The sequence below is a fragment of the Prunus avium genome, chromosome 1 (assembly GCF_965620075.1).
Source record: "Prunus avium chromosome 1, drPruAviu1.hap1.1, whole genome shotgun sequence".
Classification (NCBI taxonomy): domain Eukaryota; kingdom Viridiplantae; phylum Streptophyta; class Magnoliopsida; order Rosales; family Rosaceae; genus Prunus; species Prunus avium.
In genome coordinates this window covers 2,672,855-2,699,112 of record NC_142284.1, presented here as the reverse complement: position 1 = coordinate 2,699,112, position 26,258 = coordinate 2,672,855, and the positions used below count along the sequence as shown (strand labels likewise).

Here is a 26,258-nt window from a genome sequence, read left to right as displayed (position 1 = left end):
TATCACTTGGATAGTTGTGTCACTGCCAAAAGACCTGGGTCTGGTCCGTTTGATGGTTCTCGAAACAAGGACTCCAAAGTCAATCCAATGGTTGGGAAGGGAGTATACTTGATGAATTTACATGGAGGTAGGCTTATTTCTAGAGAAGACGGTGGGCTAATTTTTTATTTACATAGATTTGGCTTGTATAATTAAGCCCCTTAAGCCTCTACTCTAAACTAAACATAGCACTGGGCTAGAGCCCATCTCAGCCCAAACATAGTTCCGCCCTTAACTTGTTGGTGTTATATCTTTTAACTAGTTATTTTTTTATTAAAATAAATAAGCTCAACTCAAATCATATGTTACAACCAGAAAAACAGAAACTAGAGGTGCATTAGAATGAGCTTTACCGTAAAAAAGATTAAAAAGAAAAATCGATCAAGAAAAATATAAGAAAATATGGTGAATGTTTTCTGTATTGATCATTGTACAAAGATTACAAATATATAACAAAGCTTAAGGAATACAAAAGGAAAGAAATCTCTAGATCCTATGTCTAAGGTAATTACATAGAAAAGGAAAATAATTTATGTCCAAGTAAGACATCTATACAGCGTTAACTTTAATCTAAAGTCTTCTTTCAATTAAGCCTTGATTTCTAATACTCTCCCTCAAGTTGGAGCATGTATGTCTAAAAGATTCAACTTGCTCTTTCAACTTGCTGCTATATATATGGCAGCCTTGTTGTCGCAATAAAGTGTACTAGGAAAAGAATGTGATATACCAAGATCTTGTAAAAGATATCGTAGCCATTGTAGCTCACATGTAGCTACTGCCATTGCCATATACTCGGCTTCTGATGAGGACCTAAATACAAGGGGGTGTTTTTTGATTTTCCATGAAATTGGACTTGTTCCGAGAAACACACAATAACCTGTTGTTGACCTTCTTGTCATAGGGCAACTTGCCCAATTTGAGTCACATAAAGCTCACAATTTTAATTTATTATGATAGGATAACAGAATACTTGGACCAAGTGATCCCTTTAAGTAATGAACTAAACGTGTGGCAGCTTTCATATGTGGTTGGTGCATGAATTGGCTGAGGATATTAACTGCAAAAAGAATACACGGTCTTGTAACAGTTAGATAAATAAGTCTTCCAATCAAGCGACAGTATGAGGCTAGATTATTAAGTAGATTGCCATCAGTATTGTTGGGCTTTAGATTTTCTTCCATGGGAAAAGGATTAGGTTTAGCTCCCAATAAAATTGTGTCTTTGATAATATCCAAAGCATATTGTCGTTGGTTCAAACAAGTGCCTCTTCGTGATCTTGACACCTCAAGCCCAAGGAAATATTTTAGATTGCCTAAGTATTTTAGCTTGAATCGCTGATGTAGGAAGTTCTTAAGCTTGGAAATCTCATTTGCATCTGAACCTGTGATAATTACATCATTGACATACACTAGTATAAACACTGAGGAGGTACCTTTGTTTATAAAATAGAGAGTAGTCGGCTTTGGATTGAATGTAACCAGTGTTAAAAATGGCCAGTGAAAATTTGGCAAACCATTGCCTAAAAGCCTACTTAAGTCCATAGAGCGATTTATGTAACTTGTAAACAAGATTCTCCCCCTTACGGATATAATCAGGTGGAGGCTGCATATAGACGTCTTCATGTAAGTCATCATGCAAAAAAGCATTGTTGACATCTAATTGATGAAGGGTCCAATCCTTGGAGGCTGTAATTGTAAGGAGAACCCGAACAGTGAACAATTTTGCAACGGGAAAGAGTTTCTTTGTAATCAACACCCTCGAGTTGAGTGTAACCTTTAGCAACTAGGTGAGCCTTAAATCGCGTAATAGTACCATCCGAATTTCGTTTGACTTTGTATACCCATTTACAACCAATGAGGTGTTTGTTGGCAGGGAGAGAAACAAGTGACCAAGTGGAATTTGATTCGAGAGAGTGGAGTTCATCATGCATAGCATCACACCAAGTGGAATTTGATTCGAGAGCATGGAGTTCCTCTACAGTAGAGATATATGCTAAAAAAATATTGTGAGGGTGAGAAATATTAGAATAAGTGAGGTAATGAGAGATAATGTAACGGGTACCTTTGTTAACCATAGGAGAAGAAGATGGATTGACATGGGCATTGTAACAGTGGTAGTCGAGGAGCTTGATGGGTGGTCGATGTATACGTGCAAGATCAACTGCTGGAGAAGTCGGCGAATGAATGGGAGGATTAGTGGTTGGATGGGCAGGTGGTGTCGTGTTATTGTTCATAGTCAATGGTGTTATAATATGTGATGGGGTGGAATGATTATTAATTTCAGATATAGAGAAATGAGGTGTTGTATTGTTAGGAATAGAACTTGATGAAGAGGGTGAATATGTGAAATCATGTTATTGGTATGTAGATGTAGCCTAGAGGTGTCAAACGGGACGGGCCGGTCCAGCACGGCACAAGCTCAACCCGTTTAAATGAGGCACGACACGGCACAAGCACGAATATTAATGAGTCGTGCTCGGCACAGCAAGAAAACTTGGGCTGGGCCGGGATCAAAAAATAGGTCCAATGGACCGAGCCAGGCCATGGCTCGATATGGGCCGGGCTTGGCCCGAGCTCACTTCAAGCACGGCACGAGCCCAAGCTCGGCCCATTTAGCTTTTTTTTTTCCTTCTCAAAAAAGTCAAAATGCAATAATTTGACATCTAATGTCATTGTTTATATGTTTTTTTTTTTTAATAATTATAAACATATATTTGATGTCTTTCATTTTAGGGAAATTACTTGGATTCTTAATTAATTAAACATATCAACTACAAATTAATTAAACAACATTGGACTTGATATCTAATCAATACATATGACATATACGCTTCTCTTATAATCAAAGCAAGACATTTCTTCACATATAAAATTACAAGTTGTTTAAAGATGAAAAGTTGAAGAGGACTTTGTGGAGTTGGACACTTTTTGCCCTCCGCCCCTTCAAATTGTTTGGATGTTTGATTGATTAATGTTTTCAAATAGTTCATCATTTATTGCCTCTAATTATATTCTCAAAGTTTATAATTTGAATTATCTAGTGGAAAAAAAAAATCAAGTGAAAAAAATTCAAATTAAATGGGTTGGTTCTTGGCCCCGAGTATGGCACGAGCACGAGCACGGGCACAGCATGAGCCCGGCCCGGCCCGGCCCGTTTCAATATGGACATGGGCTTTGAGCCGGGCTGGGATCAATGATTTTATTAAATGGGCCAGCACGGCACGACCTGGTAAATTGAATGGGCCGGCCCTACACGACACGAAAATGTTAAAAGCACGAGTTTAAATGGGACAGGCCGGCCCGACACAGCCCGTTTGACACCTCTAGATGTAGGAGTGGGTGCAGCGAAAGGAAAAGATGTAGGTGGTTCAATGTTATATCTTTTTTTCGGTAATTAAAATAAATTGAAGTGAAGGAAAAACTCCGTGTTCCCTTTAGTGATATTTGGTTGTATCAGTGTTTTAAGCCCAAGCCCAACAAGCCCAATCGAAAGCCCAGCTCTCCTTTTTTCATCGACATATAAATACAATTTTTCTTCTCAAACCCTAGGCCTAACAGGAGCCGCCTCTCATTCCAAGCCCCCTCTCGCTCACCCACCTTCTCTTCTTCCTCAATCCTCATCTCTTTGTTGGCTTCCTCACAGATGCCGAGAAGAAGGCCTCTCATTCCTAGCCCCTTTCTCGCTCACCCACCTTCTCTCTTCTTCCTCAATCCTTTTTTTTAAATTTAAAATACAAAATTTGAAAAGGCACATGCCTCATGAAAAAAGCGCATGCTTTGAAGAAAAGCGTATGCTTCAGGGATAAGCTTGTTGTGCAAAAGTCAAGGCTCTCAATGGCTTGAAGCACCATCGCCTTGCTCTAAAGCGGCCCTCAAGGCGCTTCTGAGGCGCAGTTTTAAAAACATTGATTTTTATCATTGGGGAGTTTCTAAGATTTTTTTTTCATGATTTTACTATTGATCATTCTTGTACGAATGCATTTCACAGTATGACAATATAAATATTTAGCGCTACTCTTTATAGTGATAAATGAATTTATCATACAAAAGTAAAGGACTATTACCTTGCTTAATTACCAGCAAATTAAGGGCAATTCTTCTGGTTTGGGGGGATCAAGACCCACATAACATGCAAGCGTATCCTTCCAGTTAATTTCTGAAGACTGGTACAAATCATTATTATTGGACATATAAAACACCTTCTTCCCCAAACTCCCTTGAATAAAATCCTTTCTTAAGCTCAGTCTCCTGCTCATGGAACTCACGTATCCAATGGATCATCCTATCCAAAACATTAACAGCAATCTCATGATTTACAATCTGAAAGAAACCCCATTTCTCACTTGCATCTCTAACTTGAAGGAAGTTGAGGTTCCAACTCAAAATCAATTGGCAATGGGGGAGTAGCCCAACTCCTTATAAATCTTTGCAAGGTTTTCTAACTTTTTAGTGTGAGACTTTTTACCTTCACATTCTCATACGCCCCCGTATGTGTGGCGAATTTTCAAACCTAACACATGAATAACACATATTAGGTGACGTGGAGCACCTGTGGCCGTTGGACTTTCACATGCGGCCTAACCCACTCTGATATCATTAAAAAAGTTGAGGTTCCACCCCAAAACCAATTAGCAATGGGGGAAGTAGACAAACTCCTTATAAACAGTCCCTATTAGGTTTCTCAACTTTCTAATAGGAAAAATTCACCTTCACATTCTCACACAACTCCCCCGATGACTTCAGCCAGCGCGTAAAACTGCATCGTTTTGGGAGATGCCTTGAGATCAATAATTGGGATACTGAACTGGGCATGATCACTTGCCTCCGTCTCATGTTGTGATGCAGAGTAGAAAATACGTGGGATTTTTGTATCGAGCAATCCCTTGACACCACCAGCTTTTGTATCCTCGAATGGTTTTAACTCACTTGCGCGGTCGCTGTAAGTAGCCCAGTTGCAAGTTCATTCTGCGCTTATTGTGGCCTCCATTTTCTCTATAAAACTTTTTTGAAGTCAACGTGAGGATCAACCAGATTATAGAGAAAGCTCTACAGTAATTGTTGAACACCCAGAGGTTACTGTTAATTAAACAATAATCGAATGCCTTGTTTGTTGTTGGGCCTGGAACCTTTATGTTTTGTTTGGGTTTTTATTTTGTTTTAGTTGATCCCTGGATTTTATGCTGAATTTGTAATTGGACTCCCATGATTAGTCGTATGCTCTTTAATTTGGTTATGAAAATTTTCATTTCCTTTCACTGAAAAATAAAATAAAATCCTTAGTCCACTTTACAAATATCTTAATGAACCTTGGCATGACCAAATGACAGCGACTGTAGTTCCAAGGTTTTGAGTGCGACATTATCAAACTAATATAAAGTGAAGCTAATGTTTGGTGAAACAGAACAATCCAAAAGCGACTGAAGTTTTAAGGTTGTAAGGTTTTGAGTGCGATATTACTGAGTTAATATAAAGTGAAGTCAATGTTTGGTGAAAAAAAATAATCCGAAACGGGATCTAAGTTAGCGTCAAAAGCATATGCATTAATTATATTTCAATAAAATGAAATTTTTTATTTTTTTGGGTATGCTAATCTAAGAGTCAATATACAATCATCATGAAATGGACTTTTGTTTTATAAGCAATTTTTATGCGGTAACTTTCCCTATCAACCAAATCACAAATTACTAGATAGTTGTGCTATGGCATCAACTTCACGACTGACGACTGTATTTATTTTTCTTGAAGAAGTACTTTTATTAGCTAATAACAAGGATTATTGACAGACAATTTGAGACCCTCGGAGAGGATTATTGACTCAAAATACAGAATCACCACCAACCAACAACAAAACTAAAACACAGATAAGAGGTCCAAACAAATGGACCCCACATCCTGCATAACCCTTTTCATCCCTTCATAGCTTGAAATGTTCTAATGCGGAGTTCCCTTTTACGAGTTCTGAGAGGTAGTACTTCAGATAATCTTTAACACTAGTTTCTCGATAGATTTGAGGATTTTCTTCTGACAACAACTCCTTGATTGGTCCATAAACTTTTGGATTTTCTGCATGTGGTCTAAAAAAGGTTGGCACAGAGACTCTTGGGCCCACACTCTGCGCTAGAACTCTGTGGTTAACACTAATAAACTTGTCATTTGAGATGAGCTGCACAAAAACAACGCAAAGTTATAATTTGGTATTGATAGATTTAGTACAATGAAAAGTTGGCTATATATATAATTATAATAATGAACTTGCCTGCAGAAGATCTCCAACGTTGACAACAAGAGCTCCATGCGTGGGAGGAACATCAATCCATTGATTCTCATACAAAACTTGGAGGCCACCCACTTGATCTTGTAAGAGTAGGGTGATGAAGCTGCCATCAGTGTGCTTGTTGGTGCCCATAGTCAATTTTGTTTCAGGACATGGTGGATAGTAGTGACCCATAATAGAAAGCCCCTCAGCACAATCCATGTACGCGTCTTTAAGTTGGTTTGGATTGAGCCCAAGAGCCTCAGAAAGCAACTCAAACAAAGTAAATCCCAAATCCATCACTAGCTTTGAGTACTCATTCACTATATCTCTGCAACTCGAAGTCATCAAGTTCACTCATGAATTTCATTTACCGAATGATGAAAGTAATGGTTAAAGACTGAAAGGGGTAAATTATAAACTAACCATGCAGGAATAAAGTCATGTACAGATTTTAGTTTATGTATAAAAAAGGATCAACTTCCTTGAAGTTATGTATTATAAGGAAATAAATTTTCTCATGAAATCTATTATCTTGCATGTAATGACCGGGTAAACGTAAATTTTTTGATGTACGAAAATTTGTCCAACACTAAATGCATGGTAAGACTAGACTGTATAAAATGTTACATATATAAAAATTTAATTAATTTGTGGTGCCATGTATACCTGCACACTGAGGGTAATTCGTCTGCTGGTTTGGTTGGATCAGGAGCCATATAGCACACAAACGTATCCCTCGAGTTTCCTTGTGAAGATTTGAAAAAGCGATTATTGGACATATACTGCTCCTTGTTCCCAGCATCCTTTGAACACAACTGTTTCTTAAGATCACTATCCTGCTCATGGAACTCACGTATTCCATGCAGCATCCTATCCAAAATTTCAACAGGAATTCCGTTTTGAACTTGAAAGAAACCCCATTTCTCACATGCATCTCGAATTTGCTCGACGATTTCAGTTCGTAAAACTGAGTTGCTATGGATGCCTTTAAGGTCAATGGTTGGGATACTGAGCTGGGAAACACTTCCCTGCCTCTCATCTGCTCTTGTTGTGGCCATCATTTTCTTTTTTTGGTTTTGGATTAAACAACGTACGTGATTAACAAGTAAAAGCCTTTCGCTGGTTAGAAAATACAAGCAGAAGAGGAAGAATATAAGGCAGTTTGTAAGAGGAGCTAATTAGTGCTTTGTTTAACAATGTACAGCAATATATATATACCCTGCACCGGAATTCCCAAATAATAAAAAATGGTGATTCAGATTTAGACCCTTTCAACTTAAAAAATGGTCATTCAAGGCTGCCCGCGGCAGCCTCTTTTGCGAGTGGACGAACAGGGAGGTTCTTCTGTGGGACGCCCCAGGTTTTCAATATTCTTACTGTAGATGAAATTCTTATCTTTTGACAACAAAATATTAAAAAATTAAAAAAGTCTAGACACAAATCCTCCTTACCACTAGAAACCCACCACCAATATAACCACTACCAAACGTTAAATTGTCTGTTTAAATCCATTATAGTTTTAGATTAGCTAAACAAGAAATTTTACAAATTCTAGAACATTAATTTCCATATATCATTTATAAATGTCCTCATTCAAAATTTTAACTATAATCATACTCTCTAATTTAGGGAGTCATAAAAGCTTTAATTTATATATATATATATATAAATACAAGCGATCAATATTGGCATAGACCTAGGGGAGATTCAAACAAAAGATGTCGGATGTAGATGTAACTGCTCTTAAACACTTGAGCTATAAGCCTTTGCAACCAATTAATATTGTGTTACAACTGAGGGGACGTTTCTTTTTTAATTGATCATAATTGCTCCCTATCTACATAAAGTGATATAATAACAAATAATAGCCAATATTAAATAAATGTATAAATTATTAAAATAAAGCAATATTAATTATATGGAGACACTAAGAGCTCCCAGTCTTTATATTTTAGAATGTAAATAGGAAGCATCTTTGAAGTTGTAGTTTAGGAAACCTATTTGTAAATGCTTTAAGACTTGGGAGATTCACTATTATACCCAATATAGGAGCCCAAATTATATTAAAAAAAACCTATATTAAATGGACTTTAGAATCACACCCAAAGCCCATTTACAACATAACAAAAATGCTTTTAACTTCTTTTAAATTACAAAACTGCCATTAATTTCTTAAAACAAACCCAACCCCAAAGCCTCATAAAAAAGCCCAAAACACTCAATAGGGTATCAAAGTAATTTAATAATCAAAATTAAATTCAATAGGGTCAGCTATCATTTTTTGGGTTTTTTTTTGGTTTGTTTATAGAAATTAAATGGTATAGGGTTTATTTATAGTTTCAATGCTAAGAAAGGGTATATTACTAAATAGGGTTAATTACTGTAACCGTCCTTGAACTATGGCCTCAGTTGCAATTGGGTCTGTGAACTAATTTTTGTGGCAATGACATCCTTTAATTAGACAATCAGTTGCAATTAGGTCCTACCGTAACAGAATCAGTCGAGTTTGACCATGTGAACGGCACGTGCTCTTGTTGTGAGGGGTATATTGGAGTTTTCACGATGGTCAGCTCTGTGTCTTGTTGTAAACCTCACGATGGCCAGCTTCATTTGCAGATCGGATGGTGCGCAACCTCATAGTAAACATTCATTTGCAGATTGGGGTTCTTTAACCTCCTTTTCTAATTAAAAAGAAAAAAAAATCCAAATTTTGATTTTGAATAATGGGTTTTTTTTTTTCTCACCAAAAAACCCAACAAAATCAACTTGTTGTTCACCACATCCAGCAGCCTCTGGCAGCCCTCCGGGATGAACGCCTCCACGTACAGCGATAGCCCCGTCTGCAACACGCACAGCCCCTACAGGCACATGGCCGCCCCCAATCCCACATCCGCCACAAACAACCTCGGCTGGCATGCCAACACCATGCATAGCCCTAACGCCACCGCCGAGATCCGACCCGACACCGAGTCACACTTGGCTTGCAAAACTAGAAGCTTTGTGGTTGGGGACCTAAAACCCTCACATCACCACCGAAATCTCACCAACCCAAAACAATTTCACAGTCACTTACCTCATAAACTCATGTGGGTTGTCCCCAGAAGATGCAATTTCAGGGTGGTCAAGTTGAAATCCCCAGACATAGCAGACTCTGTTTTGGCCTTTCTGAGAAGCCATGGCCTCTCTCAACCCCAAATCTCAAAGGTTGTCATGTGTTGCCCAAGAGTTTATGGTTATTTGAGATCTGAAATTGTAGCCATTATGGGTGTATTTGATTTGGTTGAAAGTATAAAGTTTCAGCTATTTGGGGCTGAGATTTGATGTGGGTATTGAAATTTCAAGTTTGATATTTGTTGGGTAATTGATTTTCTGGACGTTATAGATGAAGATTGAGATGGGTTTAGGAGGTGGGGGTTGGGTTGCGAGAGAGAGGGAGAGAGAGGGAAAGAGAGAGGGATTCTTATTTTTATTATATATTTTTAAGTTTATTTTTTTAATTTATTTATTTTTTCACTTTTTTCAGTTTTTCTCTTCAGACTCGAAAGGATGCTTTTACCCCTCATTTTGACGGACAAATTGACAGAGTTGGACGGCAGGACCTAATTGCAACTTATTGTCTAATTAAAGGATGTCATTGCCACAAAAATTAGTTCACAGACCCAATTGCAACTGGGGACATAGTTCAAGGACGTCTACAGTAATTAACCCTACTAAATATCTCTTAAGACTTTCCCTTTTAACTTATTTAACTCATATTTTAATGGGCATTCTATTCATATATTTCTTGGTCTTTCTTTTATCACAAGTGATCCTAAACTTTTTAAAAGTTCTCATTTTAGTCATCAAACTCCCAAATCAGTCAATGTGGTCCTTCATATTTTGGCCTGCACATCAATTTGGTCTCTGTTGTTGCATTTTGACAAAACTTCCGTTAAAATTCACATGTCATTGGGAGACTCAATTTAAAGGTATGTTGTCATCTAAATATAGGTCATTTTAGCCTCTTTTTGTACAAAACGATTCTAAACCAATTTAATGTATGGAGAGGGGGATCGAACTTGGGTGCAAGAGGGCGTCAACATTGCCTTAGGCAACTGGCCTAATCCACATTTACATATATGTCATTTTAGCCCTCAAACTCACATTTTTGCTTCACAAGGCCATATTCTCTACAATTAGGGTACCACATTGGGATTCATCAAGGAGAGCATATAGCATTGTTGAGCAAAATATGTGAGATTTACTTTGTTTCATCAGTAGATAGTTGTATTTTATGTAATACCCCTTCAAAGTTGGTCAGATGATAAAATTTATCGGAGACTTTAAATTAGAGAGACCAAACTAATGTGTGGACCAACAGATTAAAGATCACACTGATTGATTTGAAAGTTTGAGGACTCAAATGAGGACTTGTGAAAAGTTCATAGACCAGTATAGGTTTGACAATTCAACTGCATTCATACTAATTTACCTAGATTGTATAGGTAAATCATTTACATATAGTTTGTATTAGGGAGCTATAGAGATTAAGAATTATAATGTTTTTTTGGTTGAATTGAACAAATTAATTTCAAACCATGAAATTATGAAATTTGAAAATAGGATAAAAATCGACAAACTTGACCCACTAATTTCAACTTTAAAACAATTAAATAACTACGTAGTCGAATTTGTACATCCCAAAACATATGTCATCACGAATACCAACTGAGTACATCCAACAAACATATGTCATCCCGAACTGGAAGCCTCAACTTTCTAAAACTTCAAATCTTCAAGTTTGGACCAGGAAACCTCCCTTTGGCAAATTACAGATCATTTTCCATTTCAGTGGCCGGCATGAATGACTGACCAATTAATTCCACAGCCATCTTCACACATAAGAGATGAGCTACGTTCAAGTTATTACTACTAGCTAGCACGAAACAAAATCTTGGTATATAATAAATGACACTTTGTTATTGTTATTTGCTGATTAATTAGCCATCGTCAGAGGAAGACCCACGTTGGGGAAAACGGCGGGGTCAATTCATCCCTTTGGATAACACCTCAAATTAGTGTGCTGAGTCCTAAGTTTGACGTGTTGAATCCTCGAGAAGCGAACGCCACCTCCGCACTATACCTCAAAAGTCAGTCATCTTGACCACTTGGTGCTGGAACGCCCGCCACCTGTTTGTGGAAAACTCTGAATGAAGGCCAGCAAGGCAGCAAATCTTTATCGTTTTGGCCAGGTTTAAATTTTTTATTCTTTTTAAACAGACGGAAGCGGCAGCCCCGCTTCCATTCCATTCCAACGCCACAACGGCCAGCAGCACCACCCAGTCAAAAGGAAACACTAAAATATATAGGCAAATATTAAATATATAAATGACGCTATATTATTATAATATAAAAAATACATAGCGTCAGTGACTTTTTAAATTAATAAAAAAATGTTCTTCCATTCATAAATTATGAATGATAATAGCATTATTTCATTGCTATGGGTGGTTTTCTTTTCTAGTTTTATTTGACAGGTGTTTTTAGAACTTTTACACGGCAACCTTCGGAAGAAAATTCATAGATTCGCAACTAAAGATAACAAATGAACTTGAAGACTGTATGTTAGCACTGATTATTTAAATTTTCAGGTTTTTTTTCAAAGGAATTAGGGGGTGGAAATCGAATGTAGCACCTCTTATAGTATTAGAAAGAAAAATATTATTTTGAGATTTTTATGTTAATTATGATTTGATTATTTCAAGGTATATCTCTTTCATCAAGATTGTTTTTAAGTTAAGTTAATGATAATACGAAAGACAATTAAACGATTAGCCAAAGAGAATCAAAGTCTGAAATCCACCAGAATTTAGAAAATTTCAAATTTATTGAATGATAATAGGAATAACAACCCCAAACAACTTAGCCAGAGTTTGTTGAAATACTACCTCAAGTTATTAGAAACCCTAGGAATCTAAAAAGGAAAAAAAAGAAGAAGAAGGAAAATTCAAAAAATTAGCTCAAAAACTAAAATGTTTTTTTGGGCTACTAATTAAGCGACGTCAAACGCTCGAAAAAGATGGAAAAGCGATGAATTTTACTTGTGATGTTCTCTTCGAAACGATGGGTCATGGGCCCGATTATGAGCTCGGGGCCTAAACCTACAGCTTCGCGATTGTCTCCTTGTGCACACGACGCTCCAACTTATCTTCAAATGCTTTTGCCATATGTTCTACATCATATATTCAGTTGAGATTTTAATAGATTTTAGATGAGCTTAAGTTTGAAAGGGTGACTAACAAAGTCTTTTATTTTATTTTATAGCAAATTTTATGCTGGACTTTCACATACAAATAGATAGCATCATCATATCTTGAAATGTACTATAATAGTCGGCAGGTTCCTTTTGATCTTTCTTAGGAATGATGCATCATATACTCTTAAAAATCAGCTTCCCGGTAGATTTTGGGAACTTCTTTTTTTTAGTGTATCATTTTATCATCTTTTTTTTTCTTTCATCCGCCCATTATTCCCTTGTTTTTTAAGAGAGTATTTTGCTCACCACTTTAATTCAAGTTATACAATCATCACTCTTCTCAACACTTGACACTTGTCCATAAGTATAACTATGGTTCCAAAAATACAAAGCAAAGAGTTAACTATATGGTTATGTCAATGAACATGTGTCACGTATTAAGAAGGGTGATAAGAGTACACATTGAATTAACGTGGTGAGCAAAAAATATTCCAATTTTTCAAATGATAGGCCATACTCTTTGTTTCCCTATTAACCAAACCAAACCATCACACACTACAAGAAAGTTGTACTATATGTGGCATCAACTTCACAAATATCTTTTCTCTTTTCAAAAGTACTTTTATTAGAAGGGCATACACGTAACAAGAAGAACTGACTCAGACAGACAGTTTGAGACCACAAGAGAGAAGCACAAGCTGCTGTAAAAATCAGAGAGGACCAACACCAACAACATACAAACTCGTCACCAAGCAACAACAAAACTAGACCACAAATAAGACGCCCAAATAAATGGGCCCAACATAGAAAGTAAAATGACACTAAAAACTCCAAGCCGTAGGATGAGAGGCACAGCCTGCAGCCAACAGAGTCGAGGGCACCAACGACAACGATGACAGAGAAACTAACAGAGCAACAAACAATTGTAGCCAAAACCAAAAAGCAAAGCCCTTTTGTCCCTTCATAGCTTGAAATGTTCTAATGCGGAGTTCCCTTTTACTAGTTCTGAGAGGTAGTGCTTCAGATAATCTTTAACATTAGTTTCCCGATAGATTTGGGGATTTTCTTCTGATAACAACTCCTTGATTGGTCCATAAGCTTTTGCATTTTCTGCATGTGGTCTGAAAAAGGTTGGCACAGAAACTCTTGGGCCTACACTCTGCGAGATAACTCTGTGGTTAACACTAATAAACTTGTCATTTGAGATGAGCTGCACAAAAACAACACATAATTATCAGTTTATTAAAACTTCATTCATACAGAATCTTTGTTATTGTTTGGTATTAGTACGTAGATTTCATACAATGAAAAAATTTGGCTATCTAATTGTAATAATGAACTTGCCTGCAGAAGGTCTCCAACGTTGACGACAAGAGCTCCACGGACAGGGCGAACATCAATCCATTGATCCTCATACAAAACTTGGAGGCCACCCACTTGATCTTGTAAAAGTACGGTGATGAAGCTGCCATCAGTATGCTTGCCGGTGCCCATAGTCAATTTTGTTTCAGGACATGGTGGATAGTAGTGACCCATAATAGAAAGCCCTTCAACAGAATCCATGTACGCGTCCTTAAGTTGGTTTGGCTTAAGCCCAAGAGCCTCGGAAAGCAACTCAAACAAAGTAAATCCCAAATCCTTCACTAGCTTTGAGAACTCATTCACTATATCTCTGCAACTCGAAGTCATCAAGTTCACTAATTAATTTCATTTACCAAATGATGAAAGTAATGGTAAAACAATAAAAGGTTCAAATTATAAACTAACCATGCAAGGGGAGTCATGTACATATTTTAGTTTATGTATAAAAGAGGATCAACTTCCTTGAAGTTATGTATTATAAGGAAATTATTTTTCTGAGAACATCCACAGATTACATATCCTTCTCTAAATAATATGGGATGCCAAACGTAGATTTTTTTAATGTACGAATGTAAAACCCGCCTTGTGATGTTACCAATTCACCCTATTACAATAAGTATATATATATTATTAATATTGTACCAAGTATAAAGTCCTCATTCATTCATGTTATAATGCATGGTAACACCATGTTACCATGTTACCACCACAAAGAAAATTTCTCTCCAACCCTAAATGCATGGTTAGACTAGAGTGTATTATAATATTACATAAATAAAAATTTGCCCTGCATACCTGCACACTGAGGGTAATTCGTCTGCTGGTTTGGTTGGATCAGGAGCCATATAGCACACAAATGAATCCCTCGAGTTTCCTTGTGAAGATTTGAAAAAGCGATTATTGGACATATACTGCTCCTTGTTCCCAGAATCGTTTGAGTTTGAACCCAACTGTTTCTTAAGCTCCTTCTCCTTCTCATGGAACTCACGTATCCCATCCACCATCCTCTCCAAAACTTCAACAGGAATTCCGTTTTGGACTTGAAAGAAACCCCAGTTCTCACATGCATCTCGAATTTTCTCGACAACTTCAGTTCGTAAAACTGAGTTGGTATCGATGCCCTTAAGATCAATGGTTGGGATACTGAGGGCACCACTTCCCAGCCTCTCATCTTCTCTTGTTACGGCCACCATTTTTTTTTTTTTTTTTTGGGTTTTAGATCAAACAATGTAGGTGATTAACAAGTAGACAAGCTATATGAAAGTACAAGCAGAAGAGGAGGGGTAAAGGAGATATTACTAAGGCAGTTTGTAGGAGGAGGAGCTAATTAGTGCTTTGTCCTATAATGTCTAGCAACATATTTATAGGCTGCATGCACAGGAATTCCAAATCAAAAAATTCATTCATCCACCTATTTTTAAAATTCAAACAAAATCCAAAAGTTTGAATTCAATGCCTGTAATGACAAAATATGTATTTTTAATTTTTTACAACTCATGCCCTATGACCAGGATTCTCCTTTCTTTTTCAGCCTTTCTTTTATTCCTCATATAACGGGTGTTCAATTAGCTCAGCGATGACAACTTAACTATATCAGTTTTGACAAGTTCCCATATCAAGCATTATATTTTTTCGTTATTTTTTTAGAAAAATTTAGTGTAGCCGTATAGGTTTGACACATTACCTATATAATGTGTATAGGTAAGGTACGTTACCTAATTTACCTAGATTGTGTATAGGTAAGGTAAGTTTTAAAAAAATATGAAGACAAAGACCCACCCATCCTTCGAATTTCACAAGTTCCATAATCTACGTAGAGGCATATGCACCTTAAAAACATGTATTTAAATAAAATTCTGACAAATAATCACGTAGTTAAATTTGCCTATACACCAATGAGTATATCCCAAAACACCTAATTTTGATTAAAGATAAAAATTTGACTGAAATTATTATTAAAAAAAATTGACAGTAATGAGCATTACATTGGCAAAATTGCAAACAATCTGTTAAAAGAAAGGTCAGCACAACAAATTAGACAATAAAAACGTCATTGGACCAAAGCTTATTGACTTCAATTATTTATACTTTAGTCCCTATTCCGAATGGTAATTTGCTTGAAGTTCTAGAAAGCAAGGGTTAATCAATTCATAATTCAGAAAGTAACTGCCTACCCCAGTAGTATCTGGTACAATAATATATCATATTTGATATAAAGGAAGATTCTAGTGTTCAGATCAATGGTTGGGATACTTAGTTGGCCACCAGTTCCCTCCCCCTCATCTGCTCGTGTTGTGGCCAACGTTTTTTCTTTTTTGGATCAAACAACGTACGTGATTAATAAGTAGAGCTATATATATAGATGTCCACACGTTGTAAATATACAGGAAAGAAAGAAAAAAGGCGTAATAAAAAAATACGTGGTGTCCGCATGATAATAACATTCAGACATCCGTATAAGGGAATTTCTGTATATATAAAATAAGCTGCATAAGAATTCCAAAATGATAAAAAAAGAAAGATAAAAAGGACATAGATCTCTTCCTGTGCAGCCAAAAATAATTTTATTTATCACGAAAAAGACAGGCTGCATATAATAATATACAGCCGACCCTATTTACTCCAATTGTTTATACTTCAGGCAGGAATTCGATTGAAGATCTAGAAAGCAACACCTTATAATCAAGCCATATTCAGAAAGTGTTGTTCAGAAGTATCTGTTGAAAAATATAAGTTACATTTACAAACTTAACTAAATAAAATATAACATAAAATGAATGGTTCCATTACTAATATAATATCATTGAGATCTTTTGTGATAATATCAGTGTTGCTAGTAGTGAGCTAGCTGTTGACCATCTCTCTGAAATTTAACAGTATTGGCCGGATACTATATTATATGTATTTGAAGAATTATAGGTTATAATAATAATAATATCGACCAAACAAAACCAACCACCAAATATCAATAATAGGTATACCTGGTACCAACAATATTTTCCCTACTAATTTATTTTCAATCAATCTTATAAATTTATTCATGACTTTTTATCTCAAATGGTATCTGAGTTTTGCGAAATTATCACATTTCATTCTTAATCTTTTTTTGTGACATTAATAGTCCTTAACGTTACCTAGGACACATCAAAATAGTCCCAGTCTTTAGAAACTCTGTTAAGTTACTGACGTGGAAGGCAAGTGGGCTCCACATCTCCAATGACGTCGTGACATATGGATAAGATTAAAAAAAAATTAAAAACATTTATGAAAAACTATTAAAAATTAAAACAATATAAGAAAAAGTTGAATTTTTTTTTTCCATCCCCATCTACTCTCCCTCTCCTCTCTCTTTACTCTCCCTCTCCCTCTCCCTCTGCTAAGATTGAATTATTTGGATGTTTTGGTTGATGGGTTTTGTGTGAATTTGGAAAAAGGTTTAGATGGGAGGCTGTAAGGATTAATTTTTTATAATGGTTTTAAAAATATATTTTATCTTATTCATGTGTCATGACGTCATTGGAGATGTGGCGCCCATTTACCTTCCATGTTAGCAATTTAATAGAGTTTTTAACAGCAGGACTATTTTGATGTGTACTAGGTAACATTAAAGACTATTAATGTCACAGAAAAAAAATTAAGAATGAAAGATGATAATTTTACTAACCTCGGGACCATTTGCGATAAAAAGCCTTTATTCACTTTGTAACACGTCGCAATTGCAATTTCAGATAGTGAACGGAAACCTTGACCATCCAATTAGAAGGTGCCAGCATCAGTTTGCTATATGTTCTAAAGTCAAAACGTTTTCTCCCATCCGACAGCCAATTTTGACTTCCAGAAAAGTAATGTAATTTATTACTTTGTGACCAAGAAAATTTTGTTACTACATGCCACTACTCAAACTTTATGACTCTTCCTTCAAATTTAATATACAAGCTTAATATTCCATACCATCGAAAGGAACGCGCTCCACGCGCGGACTGATAAACCCAGTGAGATCTGCACTGTTGTTTTCACGGTCTGGGAGCTACCATTTCTGGTGGTCCTCTCGGCCACTCCGCTGGGTCTGTGAGACCCCAATACCAACAGGAACTGCTCGTAAGAAGATCCATTCGCCACAGATGACTGAGGGATCCCCTGGAATCTTCTGTAAGAGTTTCAGATTCTCCAAACGCAGCCGAACTTCGGATGGTCGAGACGACGAGAGTGAGAATGTGACAGAACCAATTTTGAGCTCAACAATCAACACTGACATGAACCCAGCCTTGAATCATGAACCTACGAGCTTTCGTGATACGTTGATGAGCAAAATCAACCTGGTAAGGAATGTGGGTATTGATGTGACGGGTCTGGAGGATAAGCATGAAGATCTTAATGATGAGGAAGACGTGACAATAGCGAGAGAAGAACGTGGACCGTGCATCCAGTTCTCAGACCGAGCCATGTCCCGGTTATGCAAGCCTTGGCAGAATGCGCTAATCATAAAACTTTTGGGCCGGTCGCATACCTATAATTATCTCCAAGCTCGACTGCAACAGAAATGGAGTCTGAAAGGGGGATGGAAATTAATTGATTTAGTGAATGACTATTTTGTGGTGAAATTTGACCTGGAAGAGGACCTCAATTTTGTTTTGACTGGTGGCCCATGGATCATTGCTGGGCAATATCTGGTGATGCAAAAATGGAGGTCTGGTTTTTGCCCTGCCACTGCACAAATTTCTCGTATGGCAGCATGGATTCGAGTATCTGCTATGCAATTGGAGTGTTTTGACATCTGGGCTCTAAAGCGAATTGGAAACCTCTTAGGCAAATTATTGAAGATTGATACCCTGACCACATCTCAAAATCGAGGTAAATTTGCCCGCATCTGTGTTGAACTTGATTTAACACAGCCGTTAGATGCTTTTGTGAAGATTAATCAGGTGTGGTATAACATAGAATATGAAGGGCTCCCTGACATTTGTTACCTCTGTGGGAGGTATGGCCACAAAAGGGAAAATTGCCCTTTGAAAACTATAGTTGCCGATCAGACTGGGGTGGCGCAGAGCACAAGTACTGTAGAGCCAATGGGCACTGACACAGCTACAGAAAAAGAAATCATTGACGGTTCTGAGGAGAATGTGAGAGGTCCATGGATGAATGTACCAACCAGGAGAAAGACTAAATTTGCTGGGAAAGATCTAGGGGGAAAAAGTGGCAGTCCTCAAACTCATGGCTCACGGTTTGATGCTCTCAAAAATCTGGATGACTTGGTGGACAATGCCGAGGACACCGAGGGTGTTCTGACAGGTAAGAACCATCTGGTTTCAGCTGGTTCTTCAGGCTTTAATGCTGGTGTTGGTAAGAAAGTGTGGACTAAATCTAAGGCTAATGCCAATGGGCATAGACAGGCCCTGAATGACATCTCTAATAACAGCAACCATGTGATTGCTAATAGGAATGCTGTGACTCAAAAGGAGGCTAACCCTCTCAAGACTACTTATGTGGCTTTGGCTACGAGGAATAAAGCTGTGATCGGCGGTAAACGAACGGCTAAAATAGTCTCTGTAAATGAACAATTATCTAATTGGGTATGTGGCCAGAATTCGTACAATGAGACAGGGACTTATATTTTTGGGCACCAGCCACCCAACATAATTGATACGGATTTGCAGCCTGGAGAGGAGCCTGGCACTGAGCTTACCTCTGTTGCTTTAGGTGCTGCTTCTACTCTTGGAGAAGCCTCTAATGAAAAGATGGACATTGTTGAAGGTCAAACAAGTGACTCTGATAGGTATATAGACAGTAATGCCTCTAATACTGCTAGAGGCATGATTGTTGATTGTTAAGGGTTAGCCCTGAGGTAACGTGCTCTTTGCTTGGTGGTTTTAATGAATATTTTATGTTGGAATGCTAGAGGTGCTGCCTGCACCAAGTTCAGAACTACTATGCTGGATTTAATCCATACCCATCATTTGGATATTGTCTTTGTCTGTGAGCCTCGGATTGGTGGTGTGAAGGCTTTATCTATGATTAAATCTTTGGGTTTCTCTTGTTCTGAGGTTGTTGATCCTGTAGGTTTCTCTGGAGGTTTATGGCTTCTGTGGAATGATCTTAAAGTGCATGTGGATATTATTGGTACCCATGATCAAGTTATTACTGCCTGTGTGACTTGGCCTGGTATGGTCCCGTGGTTGTTTTCCGCGATCTATGCTAAACCTTGTGGGATTAAAAGGGAGAAGTTATGGGAGTACTTGAGCTTTGTGGCTGACTGTCACAATCTTCCTTGGTTGCTCGCTGGGGATTTTAATGAAATGTTGCACTTTGATGATAAAATTGGAGGGAATCCTTGTAGGCTTAATGGCTTTAAAAAGTGGGTTGATGACCATGCTATGGTTGACTTGGGTTTCTCTGGACCTAAGTACACCTGGACTAACAAAAGGATCTTTGAGAGAATTGACAGAGCCGTCTGCAACTTATCTTGGAGAGCTAAGTTTGCTGAGGCCAATGTGAAGCACCTGCCACGAACAAAATCTGATCATTCCCCAATTAAAATTTGCATGCAGTCTTGCTTTCATCCTTCTCCTACTCATAGGCCTTTCCGCTTTGAAGCTATGTGGATGAAGCATGAGGATTTCAATAACTTCATTTGTAAAAACTGGGGGCAAGGTGCTGATTCTGCCTTTGTTAAATCCTTATCCCTAGTGAATCCTCTTAAGCAATGGAATATTATTACCTTTGGGCATTTAAAGCAAAGGAAGGCTCGGTTACTTGCTCGCATTGCTGGGATCCAAAAAATGTTATGTCATGGGCCTAATCTGTTTCTTAGCGAGCTGGATGTTTCTTTAACTAAGGAGTTTAATGCATTACTTGATCAAGAGGCCATTTTCTGGCAACAAAAATCCAGGGTTCAATGGTTACAAGATGGGGATCGAAATACAAAATTCTTCCATATGACCACCATTATCAGAAGGAGAAGAAATAAAATTGAGCGCCTCAAGAATGAGGATGGTGTCTGGATTGAAGATGCTGATGCCATCAAATCGCTTGCGGTTAAGTATTTCTCCACTCTCTTTAACCAACCCCATGTGCCCCACGGTGGGATTGTGTTGCCTAACCTCTTCCCTAGGCTGGATGCCGTGACTTTGTGTGAATTGGTGAATCCTGTTAATATTGTTGAAGTTAAGGATAATCTTTTTAATATTGGGAGTCTCAAGGCCCCTGGTGTGGATGGCTTCCCAGCTGGTTTTTTTCAACATCAGTGGGATGTATGTGCGAAGGATATCTTTGACATGGTTTACAAGGCTTTCCATGATTGTATTTTACCTGTGAACCTCAACGCTACCTTGATAACTTTAATCCCCAAAGTTGAGCAACCTCAGTCTATGACCCAATTTAGACCTATCAGCTTGTGCTGCACTTTGTACAAGATTATCTCAAAAATCATCGTTGCAAGGCTAAGGCCTATCATGACAAAGGTGATAAGCCCTAACCAAGTTAGTTTTGTCCCTGGGAGACAAATAACTGATAACATTCTTATTGCGCAGGAGCTTATGCATAAATATAAGATGTCTAAGGGTAAGAAAGGCTTTATAGCTTGGAAAATCGATTTATCTAAGGCTTATGACAGGTTGAATTGGGGTTTTATTCAGGGTGTGCTCCTGGAAGTTGGGTTTCCTGCTAGACTTACAAATTTCATCATGGCTTGCATCTCCTCTGTGAAGTACCAGGTGTGTGTTAATGGCGAGCTGACTGATGCCTTTACTCCTAGTAATGGTATAAGACAAGGAGACCCTCTCTCTCCTTATATTTTTGTCTTATGCATTGAAAAGCTCTCTCATATTATCTTTGATGCTGTTAAAAGAAAAGGCTGGAAACCTGTTAAAACTTCTCAATCTGGCCCATCTGTTTCTCATCTTTTCTTTGCAGACGATCTAATCTTATTTGCTGAAGCCAGTGTTCCCCAAGCTCGCATTATGAAAAACTGTTTAGATTGGTTTTGTCAGGCTTCTGGGCAAGCTGTCAATTATGACAAATCTGCTATCTACTGCTCTCCTAATACCTGTAAGGAGCTGGCCAGAAAGATCAGTCTTATATGTGGCTCCCCCCTCACTGATAACTTGGGGAAGTACCTTGGTATGCCTATCCTCCATACTAGAGCTAATAAGTCTACCTACTTCAGTCTGGTGGATAAAGTGCACAAACGTTTGGCCTCATGGAAAAGTAAATTGCTTTCTTATGCGGGCCGTGCTACTCTGGTGCAAGCAGTAACCTCTGCAATCCCTAACTATGCCATGCAAACTGTTAAGTTGCCTGTCAGTATTTGTGAGGACCTTGACAAAGCTAATAGGAATTTCTTTTGGGGGGGCAGCGAGAAAAAACAAAAGGTTCATCTTTGCCAGTGGAATCTTGCTTGCAAGCCTAAGAGTAAAGGGGGATTGGGGTTCAAGAGTACTGCCAATATGAACCAAGCGTTGTTAGCCAAGATTGGGTGGAGACTTCACTCCAATGACCAAGGCCTATGGGCGAAGATTTTTGAGGAAAAATATCTGAAAGGTCACTCAATTATGGATATCTCCTCGACTGTGTTGCAGAATTGTTCTTCAACTTGGAGAGGTGCTATACATGGGTCTAAGCTGCTGAGAAAGGGCTTAAGGTGGAGAATTGGTAATGGTAATAGTGTGAGATTCTGGTTGGACTCTTGGTGTACCAATGAGCCTCTATGGCTGCAGACTAATCCTATCAACATCGATGACATAAATTGTACTGTCTCCACTTTTTCCAAGCATGGATGGTGGGATATTGAGCAACTCAGAAGTGTGCTAAGTGAGGAGTTGGTCCAGCTGATTATTAATGTGCCTGTTGGTTTTGATAGTAGTTTATCTGATGCTCATATTTGGGCTCCATCTGCCAATGGTATTTTTACTGTTAAGTCTGCTTATCAACTTCTCTTTCTAGGTGAGGATTGGATCAACCCTTTCTGGAAAGTTCTATGGAAGCTGAAGATCCCCCCTAAATTGCAGATTTTCCTCTGGTTGGTTTTCCAAGGGAAGGTCTTGTCCAATGACCAAAGAGCGAGGAGGCATTTAACTACTGACGCTTCTTGCAAGTCTTGTGGGTGGCCTGTTGAAAATGCCCTCCATATTTTCAGGGACTGTACGAAAGGTAGTGAGGTTTGGAACTCTATGTTATCTCCCTTGCAGAATCCCCAGTTCTTCCTTGCTGACTTTCAACCCTGGCTCTTAAGTAACATAAGCTCTAAAATTAAATGGCATGAGCGTATCCCTTGGAACTTAGTGTTTATCTTCACTTGCTGGTTCATTTGGAAGTGGAGAAACCATCATATCTTCAAGGATGATGCTGACCTGCCTTTTCCCTTTCTGACAATTATCCTAGCGGCGACTAAGGATTGGATCCAATCAAATGTTCCAAAGCAAAAGGTCCAAAAAGTCCAAGTAATGCTTGCTTGGGAACCCCCTGCGATTGGGTACCTTAAACTGAACGTGGATGGTACTAGAAATACTGCATCTGGCTTGATTGGTGCTGGAGGTGTAATTAGAAATCCTGAGGGGGATTGGTGTGGTGGCTTTACTGTGAACTTAGGTAAAGGTAATATCTTGGAAGCAGAACTTTGGGGGTTATTTTTTGGGCTCAAGACTGCTGTGGCTAAGGGTTGCTCTCACCTTGTCGTGGAAATGGACTCTGCCATTGCTACCCAACTTATTCATATGACTAGTTTGGCTGAGTGCCACCCCCTTGCTGGGTTGCTTACTGGCTGCTGGGATCTCTTGAAGAAAATTGATAATTGTGTGGTGCAACACATTTATAGAGAAAAGAACTGTGTGGCTGATTGTCTTGCCTCTTGGAGCTACAATGTGGACCTGGGATTTTTTGCCTTCGAGACTCCTCCTGTTTGGGTGAGCTCTTTATTGGCTGATGATGCCTCAAGGGTGACTAGATCTCGGCTAGTCTGTCCTGTTTAGGCTTGTTTGTTGGGCTTCGCCCCCTTTTTCATCCAAAAAAAAAAAAAAAAAAAAAAAATATACAAGCTTAATTGGACTAGAAGAAAAATTACATACGCTTAGTTATTATTGTCGGAGATGAATTTTCTTTAAACGGACTTTCAAATAAGATCCGAGAAAATTATTTCCGAGTTATTCTTTTGGTATGTTGTTAGTCTCTTGGAACGTTCTATTGTGCGTGCAGTGCGAACAAATTCTTCTTTTTATTAGGTGGAGAAAATCAGGAGCAAAATGAACTGTAAAGCCAATAGGGAGCCGAGTGGAAAAGAGCCTGATCTTGTAGACTAGAGGTCCCAAGTTTGAACCCTATGGCATTTTAGTTAGGTGTGCATGTGTGTGAGAAATCTCATCCCCTTTAGTTTATACTATCACCCAAAGAAAACATATTAATGGGTGTAGAAAATCAAGAGCAAAATGAACGGTAAAGCCACTGGGGTCTTGTCGAGTAGAAAAGAGCCTGATCTTGTAGACCAGGGGTCTCAGGTTTGAATCCCATGACATTATTAGTTATGTATGTGTGTGAGAGAGAACTTCATACCCATGACTTTCTTTGTCATGATCTGCTTGACTTTTATCTAGTACACTCCACCTCATTAAAATTTAATCCAATTACTTTAATCTTGGGATATCATCCTTAAAATAAAGACTAAATTGACTCATAATTAAAAATGAAAACAAATGCCCTAACTGGACTGACAGAAAACTTAACGTCTTCTAGCAATTCTTCTTTTTGTTTTGTTTTCTTCTTCTTCCTTTCTCTAGTAAGGAGGGTGATGTTAGGGGCGCAAGCTACAGTTGTAATGATACACCAATAGACATTCACCGAGACATCTTTCCTTGCATTTGCCAAGATTTCTCTCAACTCCTTTACATTATTTGATCATCAGGTTTTAGTCAACAAAAAAACAAAGAATGAAAAACAAAAAAACATGCATCACGCGCCCACACTCGTTTTCTTCAACTATTTATACTTTAATTTAGTGCCTATGTAGAATATATATAGTAAATTGGTTGAAGATCTAGAACGCAAGGGTTAATCAATTCATAATTCAGAAAACAACTGCCTAAGTAGTGTGGGGTATATAATATTTAATATGCATGAAGATTCTTGTGTTCAGTCCTAGTTGTACTTACAGAAAATTGAATCGTTGCGTGAAACATCCTTAACATGAAATTGCTTCAGGAAAACTTATGTCATACGCGTAGGAATGTAACGATCCCCAAAACATATGAATGCAAAAGCATAAGGTAATAGAGAACAAAACGTCAATGGGATCTGGCTTAGTTGAAAATGGTATTTATTTGTAGACCAGTAATTTTATGTTCGAATCCTCATGGAGATACACACAAAAGCATACCCAAACTCTCAAGACACCAGAAACTTTCTCATCCAGCATAACAACAAGGGCAAGCCAACGCGTATAAGCAGCATGTTGACTCTTCTTGTATAGGACAATTAACATGTTGCCATTTATGTCTTGATAAGATGAACAAGAATTCTGCTGCTTTCCTTTTCTTTGAAATGTCATCGAAAGGAACCTATGGTGTGCGGACCAAACTCTTCCCATGGAAGAGACTCATGAAAGATGATAAAATAAATAAAATAAAGAACGGAAAAACTTCCGAAGACGTCCAAACGATGCATGTGTCTCATAGGCAATTTCGGAGCCCTATCCAAATAAAACCTTTTCTGATGGAGGACTAAATGAAAGAGCAGACTTCTGCAAATTGTTTTTCTTTTTTAAACCTGAGACCAAAAATGCAATTGACCAGACCACAATCTGCCCTAGTAGCATCAATTCAGTAAGGAAGAGATAAGGAGAAAGAGGGTTCCCACGTTGATACCCTGGTTGTGGTTGAATACGAGCAATATAGCATGTCATCGAACAATAATAGAATACGATACAATCCTGATTACTGAGTGAAAAAATTATTAATGATGATGATAATAATTATTGAATATTAGCCGACCCTTATTTCCTCCAATTGTTTATACTTTAGTCCCAATCCGATTTAGGTCCGGATACGTTGTTGGATACGATATGCATGAGTATTCGAAGAATTATTGTGGTCGACCAAACAAAACCAGCAACCAAATATCAATTCCTGGTACCAAGAAATCTTTTCTCCAATAATTTATTTTCAAACAATCTTTTCCCCAGCAATTGGAATTTCAGCTAGTGATGACCAGGAACTTTGACCATTCAATTAGAGGGTGCCAGCATCAGTTCGCTATCCAGCAGCCAATTTGTCACTACTCAAACTTGAAGACTTTTCCTTCAAATTAAATGCACAAGCTTAGATATTGGACTATAAGAAAAACTGACAAGAAGTTATTGTCAGAGACGAATTTTCTCTTTCAATCA

At 37.9% G+C, this 26,258-nt stretch overlaps 3 protein-coding genes across 3 annotated transcripts; 1 reads left to right on the top strand and 2 right to left on the bottom strand.

Annotated features, from left to right (window-relative positions):
- Positions 1–5,794: 5,794 nt before the first annotated feature.
- LOC110751333 (1-aminocyclopropane-1-carboxylate oxidase homolog 1-like) lies at positions 5,795–7,445 on the bottom strand. The gene is made up of 3 exons (XM_088247137.1): positions 6,967–7,445; positions 6,295–6,628; positions 5,795–6,201 (listed from the first exon to the last, which is right to left on the bottom strand). The coding sequence occupies exons 1-3, from the start codon at positions 7,353–7,355 to the stop codon at positions 5,953–5,955; spliced, it is 972 nt and encodes a 323-aa protein (XP_088103263.1). The 5' UTR covers positions 7,356–7,445; the 3' UTR covers positions 5,795–5,952.
- Positions 7,446–13,129: 5,684 nt separating this feature from the next.
- On the bottom strand, positions 13,130–15,226 carry LOC110751252 (1-aminocyclopropane-1-carboxylate oxidase homolog 1-like). Its single transcript, XM_021951688.2, has 3 exons — positions 14,687–15,226; positions 13,874–14,201; positions 13,130–13,739 (listed from the first exon to the last, which is right to left on the bottom strand). Exons 1-3 carry the CDS (start codon positions 15,082–15,084, stop codon positions 13,491–13,493), a joined length of 975 nt encoding a protein of 324 aa, XP_021807380.1. The 5' UTR covers positions 15,085–15,226; the 3' UTR covers positions 13,130–13,490.
- Positions 15,227–18,012: 2,786 nt separating this feature from the next.
- On the top strand, positions 18,013–23,853 carry LOC148297145 (uncharacterized). The gene is made up of 2 exons (XM_088247071.1): positions 18,013–19,664; positions 19,788–23,853. Exons 1-2 carry the CDS (start codon positions 18,013–18,015, stop codon positions 23,851–23,853), a joined length of 5,718 nt encoding a protein of 1,905 aa, XP_088103197.1.
- The last annotated feature ends 2,405 nt before the right edge of the window (positions 23,854–26,258 follow it).

Excerpts from the sequence above, each read along its gene's own strand:
- LOC148297145 (XM_088247071.1), top strand. The coding sequence starts at position 18,013 with ATGACTGAGGGATCCCCTGGAATCTTCTGTAAGAGTTTCAGATTCTCC. Across the intron at positions 19,665-19,787 it reads CAAACAAGTGACTCTGATAG|AGGTGCTGCCTGCACCAAGT; the intron begins GTATATAGACAG and ends TTGGAATGCTAG.
- LOC110751333 (XM_088247137.1), bottom strand. The coding sequence starts at position 7,355 with ATGATGGCCACAACAAGAGCAGATGAGAGGCAGGGAAGTGTTTCCCAG. Across the intron at positions 6,629-6,966 it reads GCAGACGAATTACCCTCAGT|TTGCAGAGATATAGTGAATG; the intron begins GTGCAGGTATAC and ends GATGACTTCGAG. Across the intron at positions 6,202-6,294 it reads ACGTTGGAGATCTTCTGCAG|CTCATCTCAAATGACAAGTT; the intron begins GCAAGTTCATTA and ends GTTTTTGTGCAG.
- LOC110751252 (XM_021951688.2), bottom strand. The coding sequence starts at position 15,084 with ATGGTGGCCGTAACAAGAGAAGATGAGAGGCTGGGAAGTGGTGCCCTC. Across the intron at positions 14,202-14,686 it reads GAATTACCCTCAGTGTGCAG|AGATATAGTGAATGAGTTCT; the intron begins GTATGCAGGGCA and ends TTCGAGTTGCAG. Across the intron at positions 13,740-13,873 it reads ACGTTGGAGACCTTCTGCAG|CTCATCTCAAATGACAAGTT; the intron begins GCAAGTTCATTA and ends GTTTTTGTGCAG.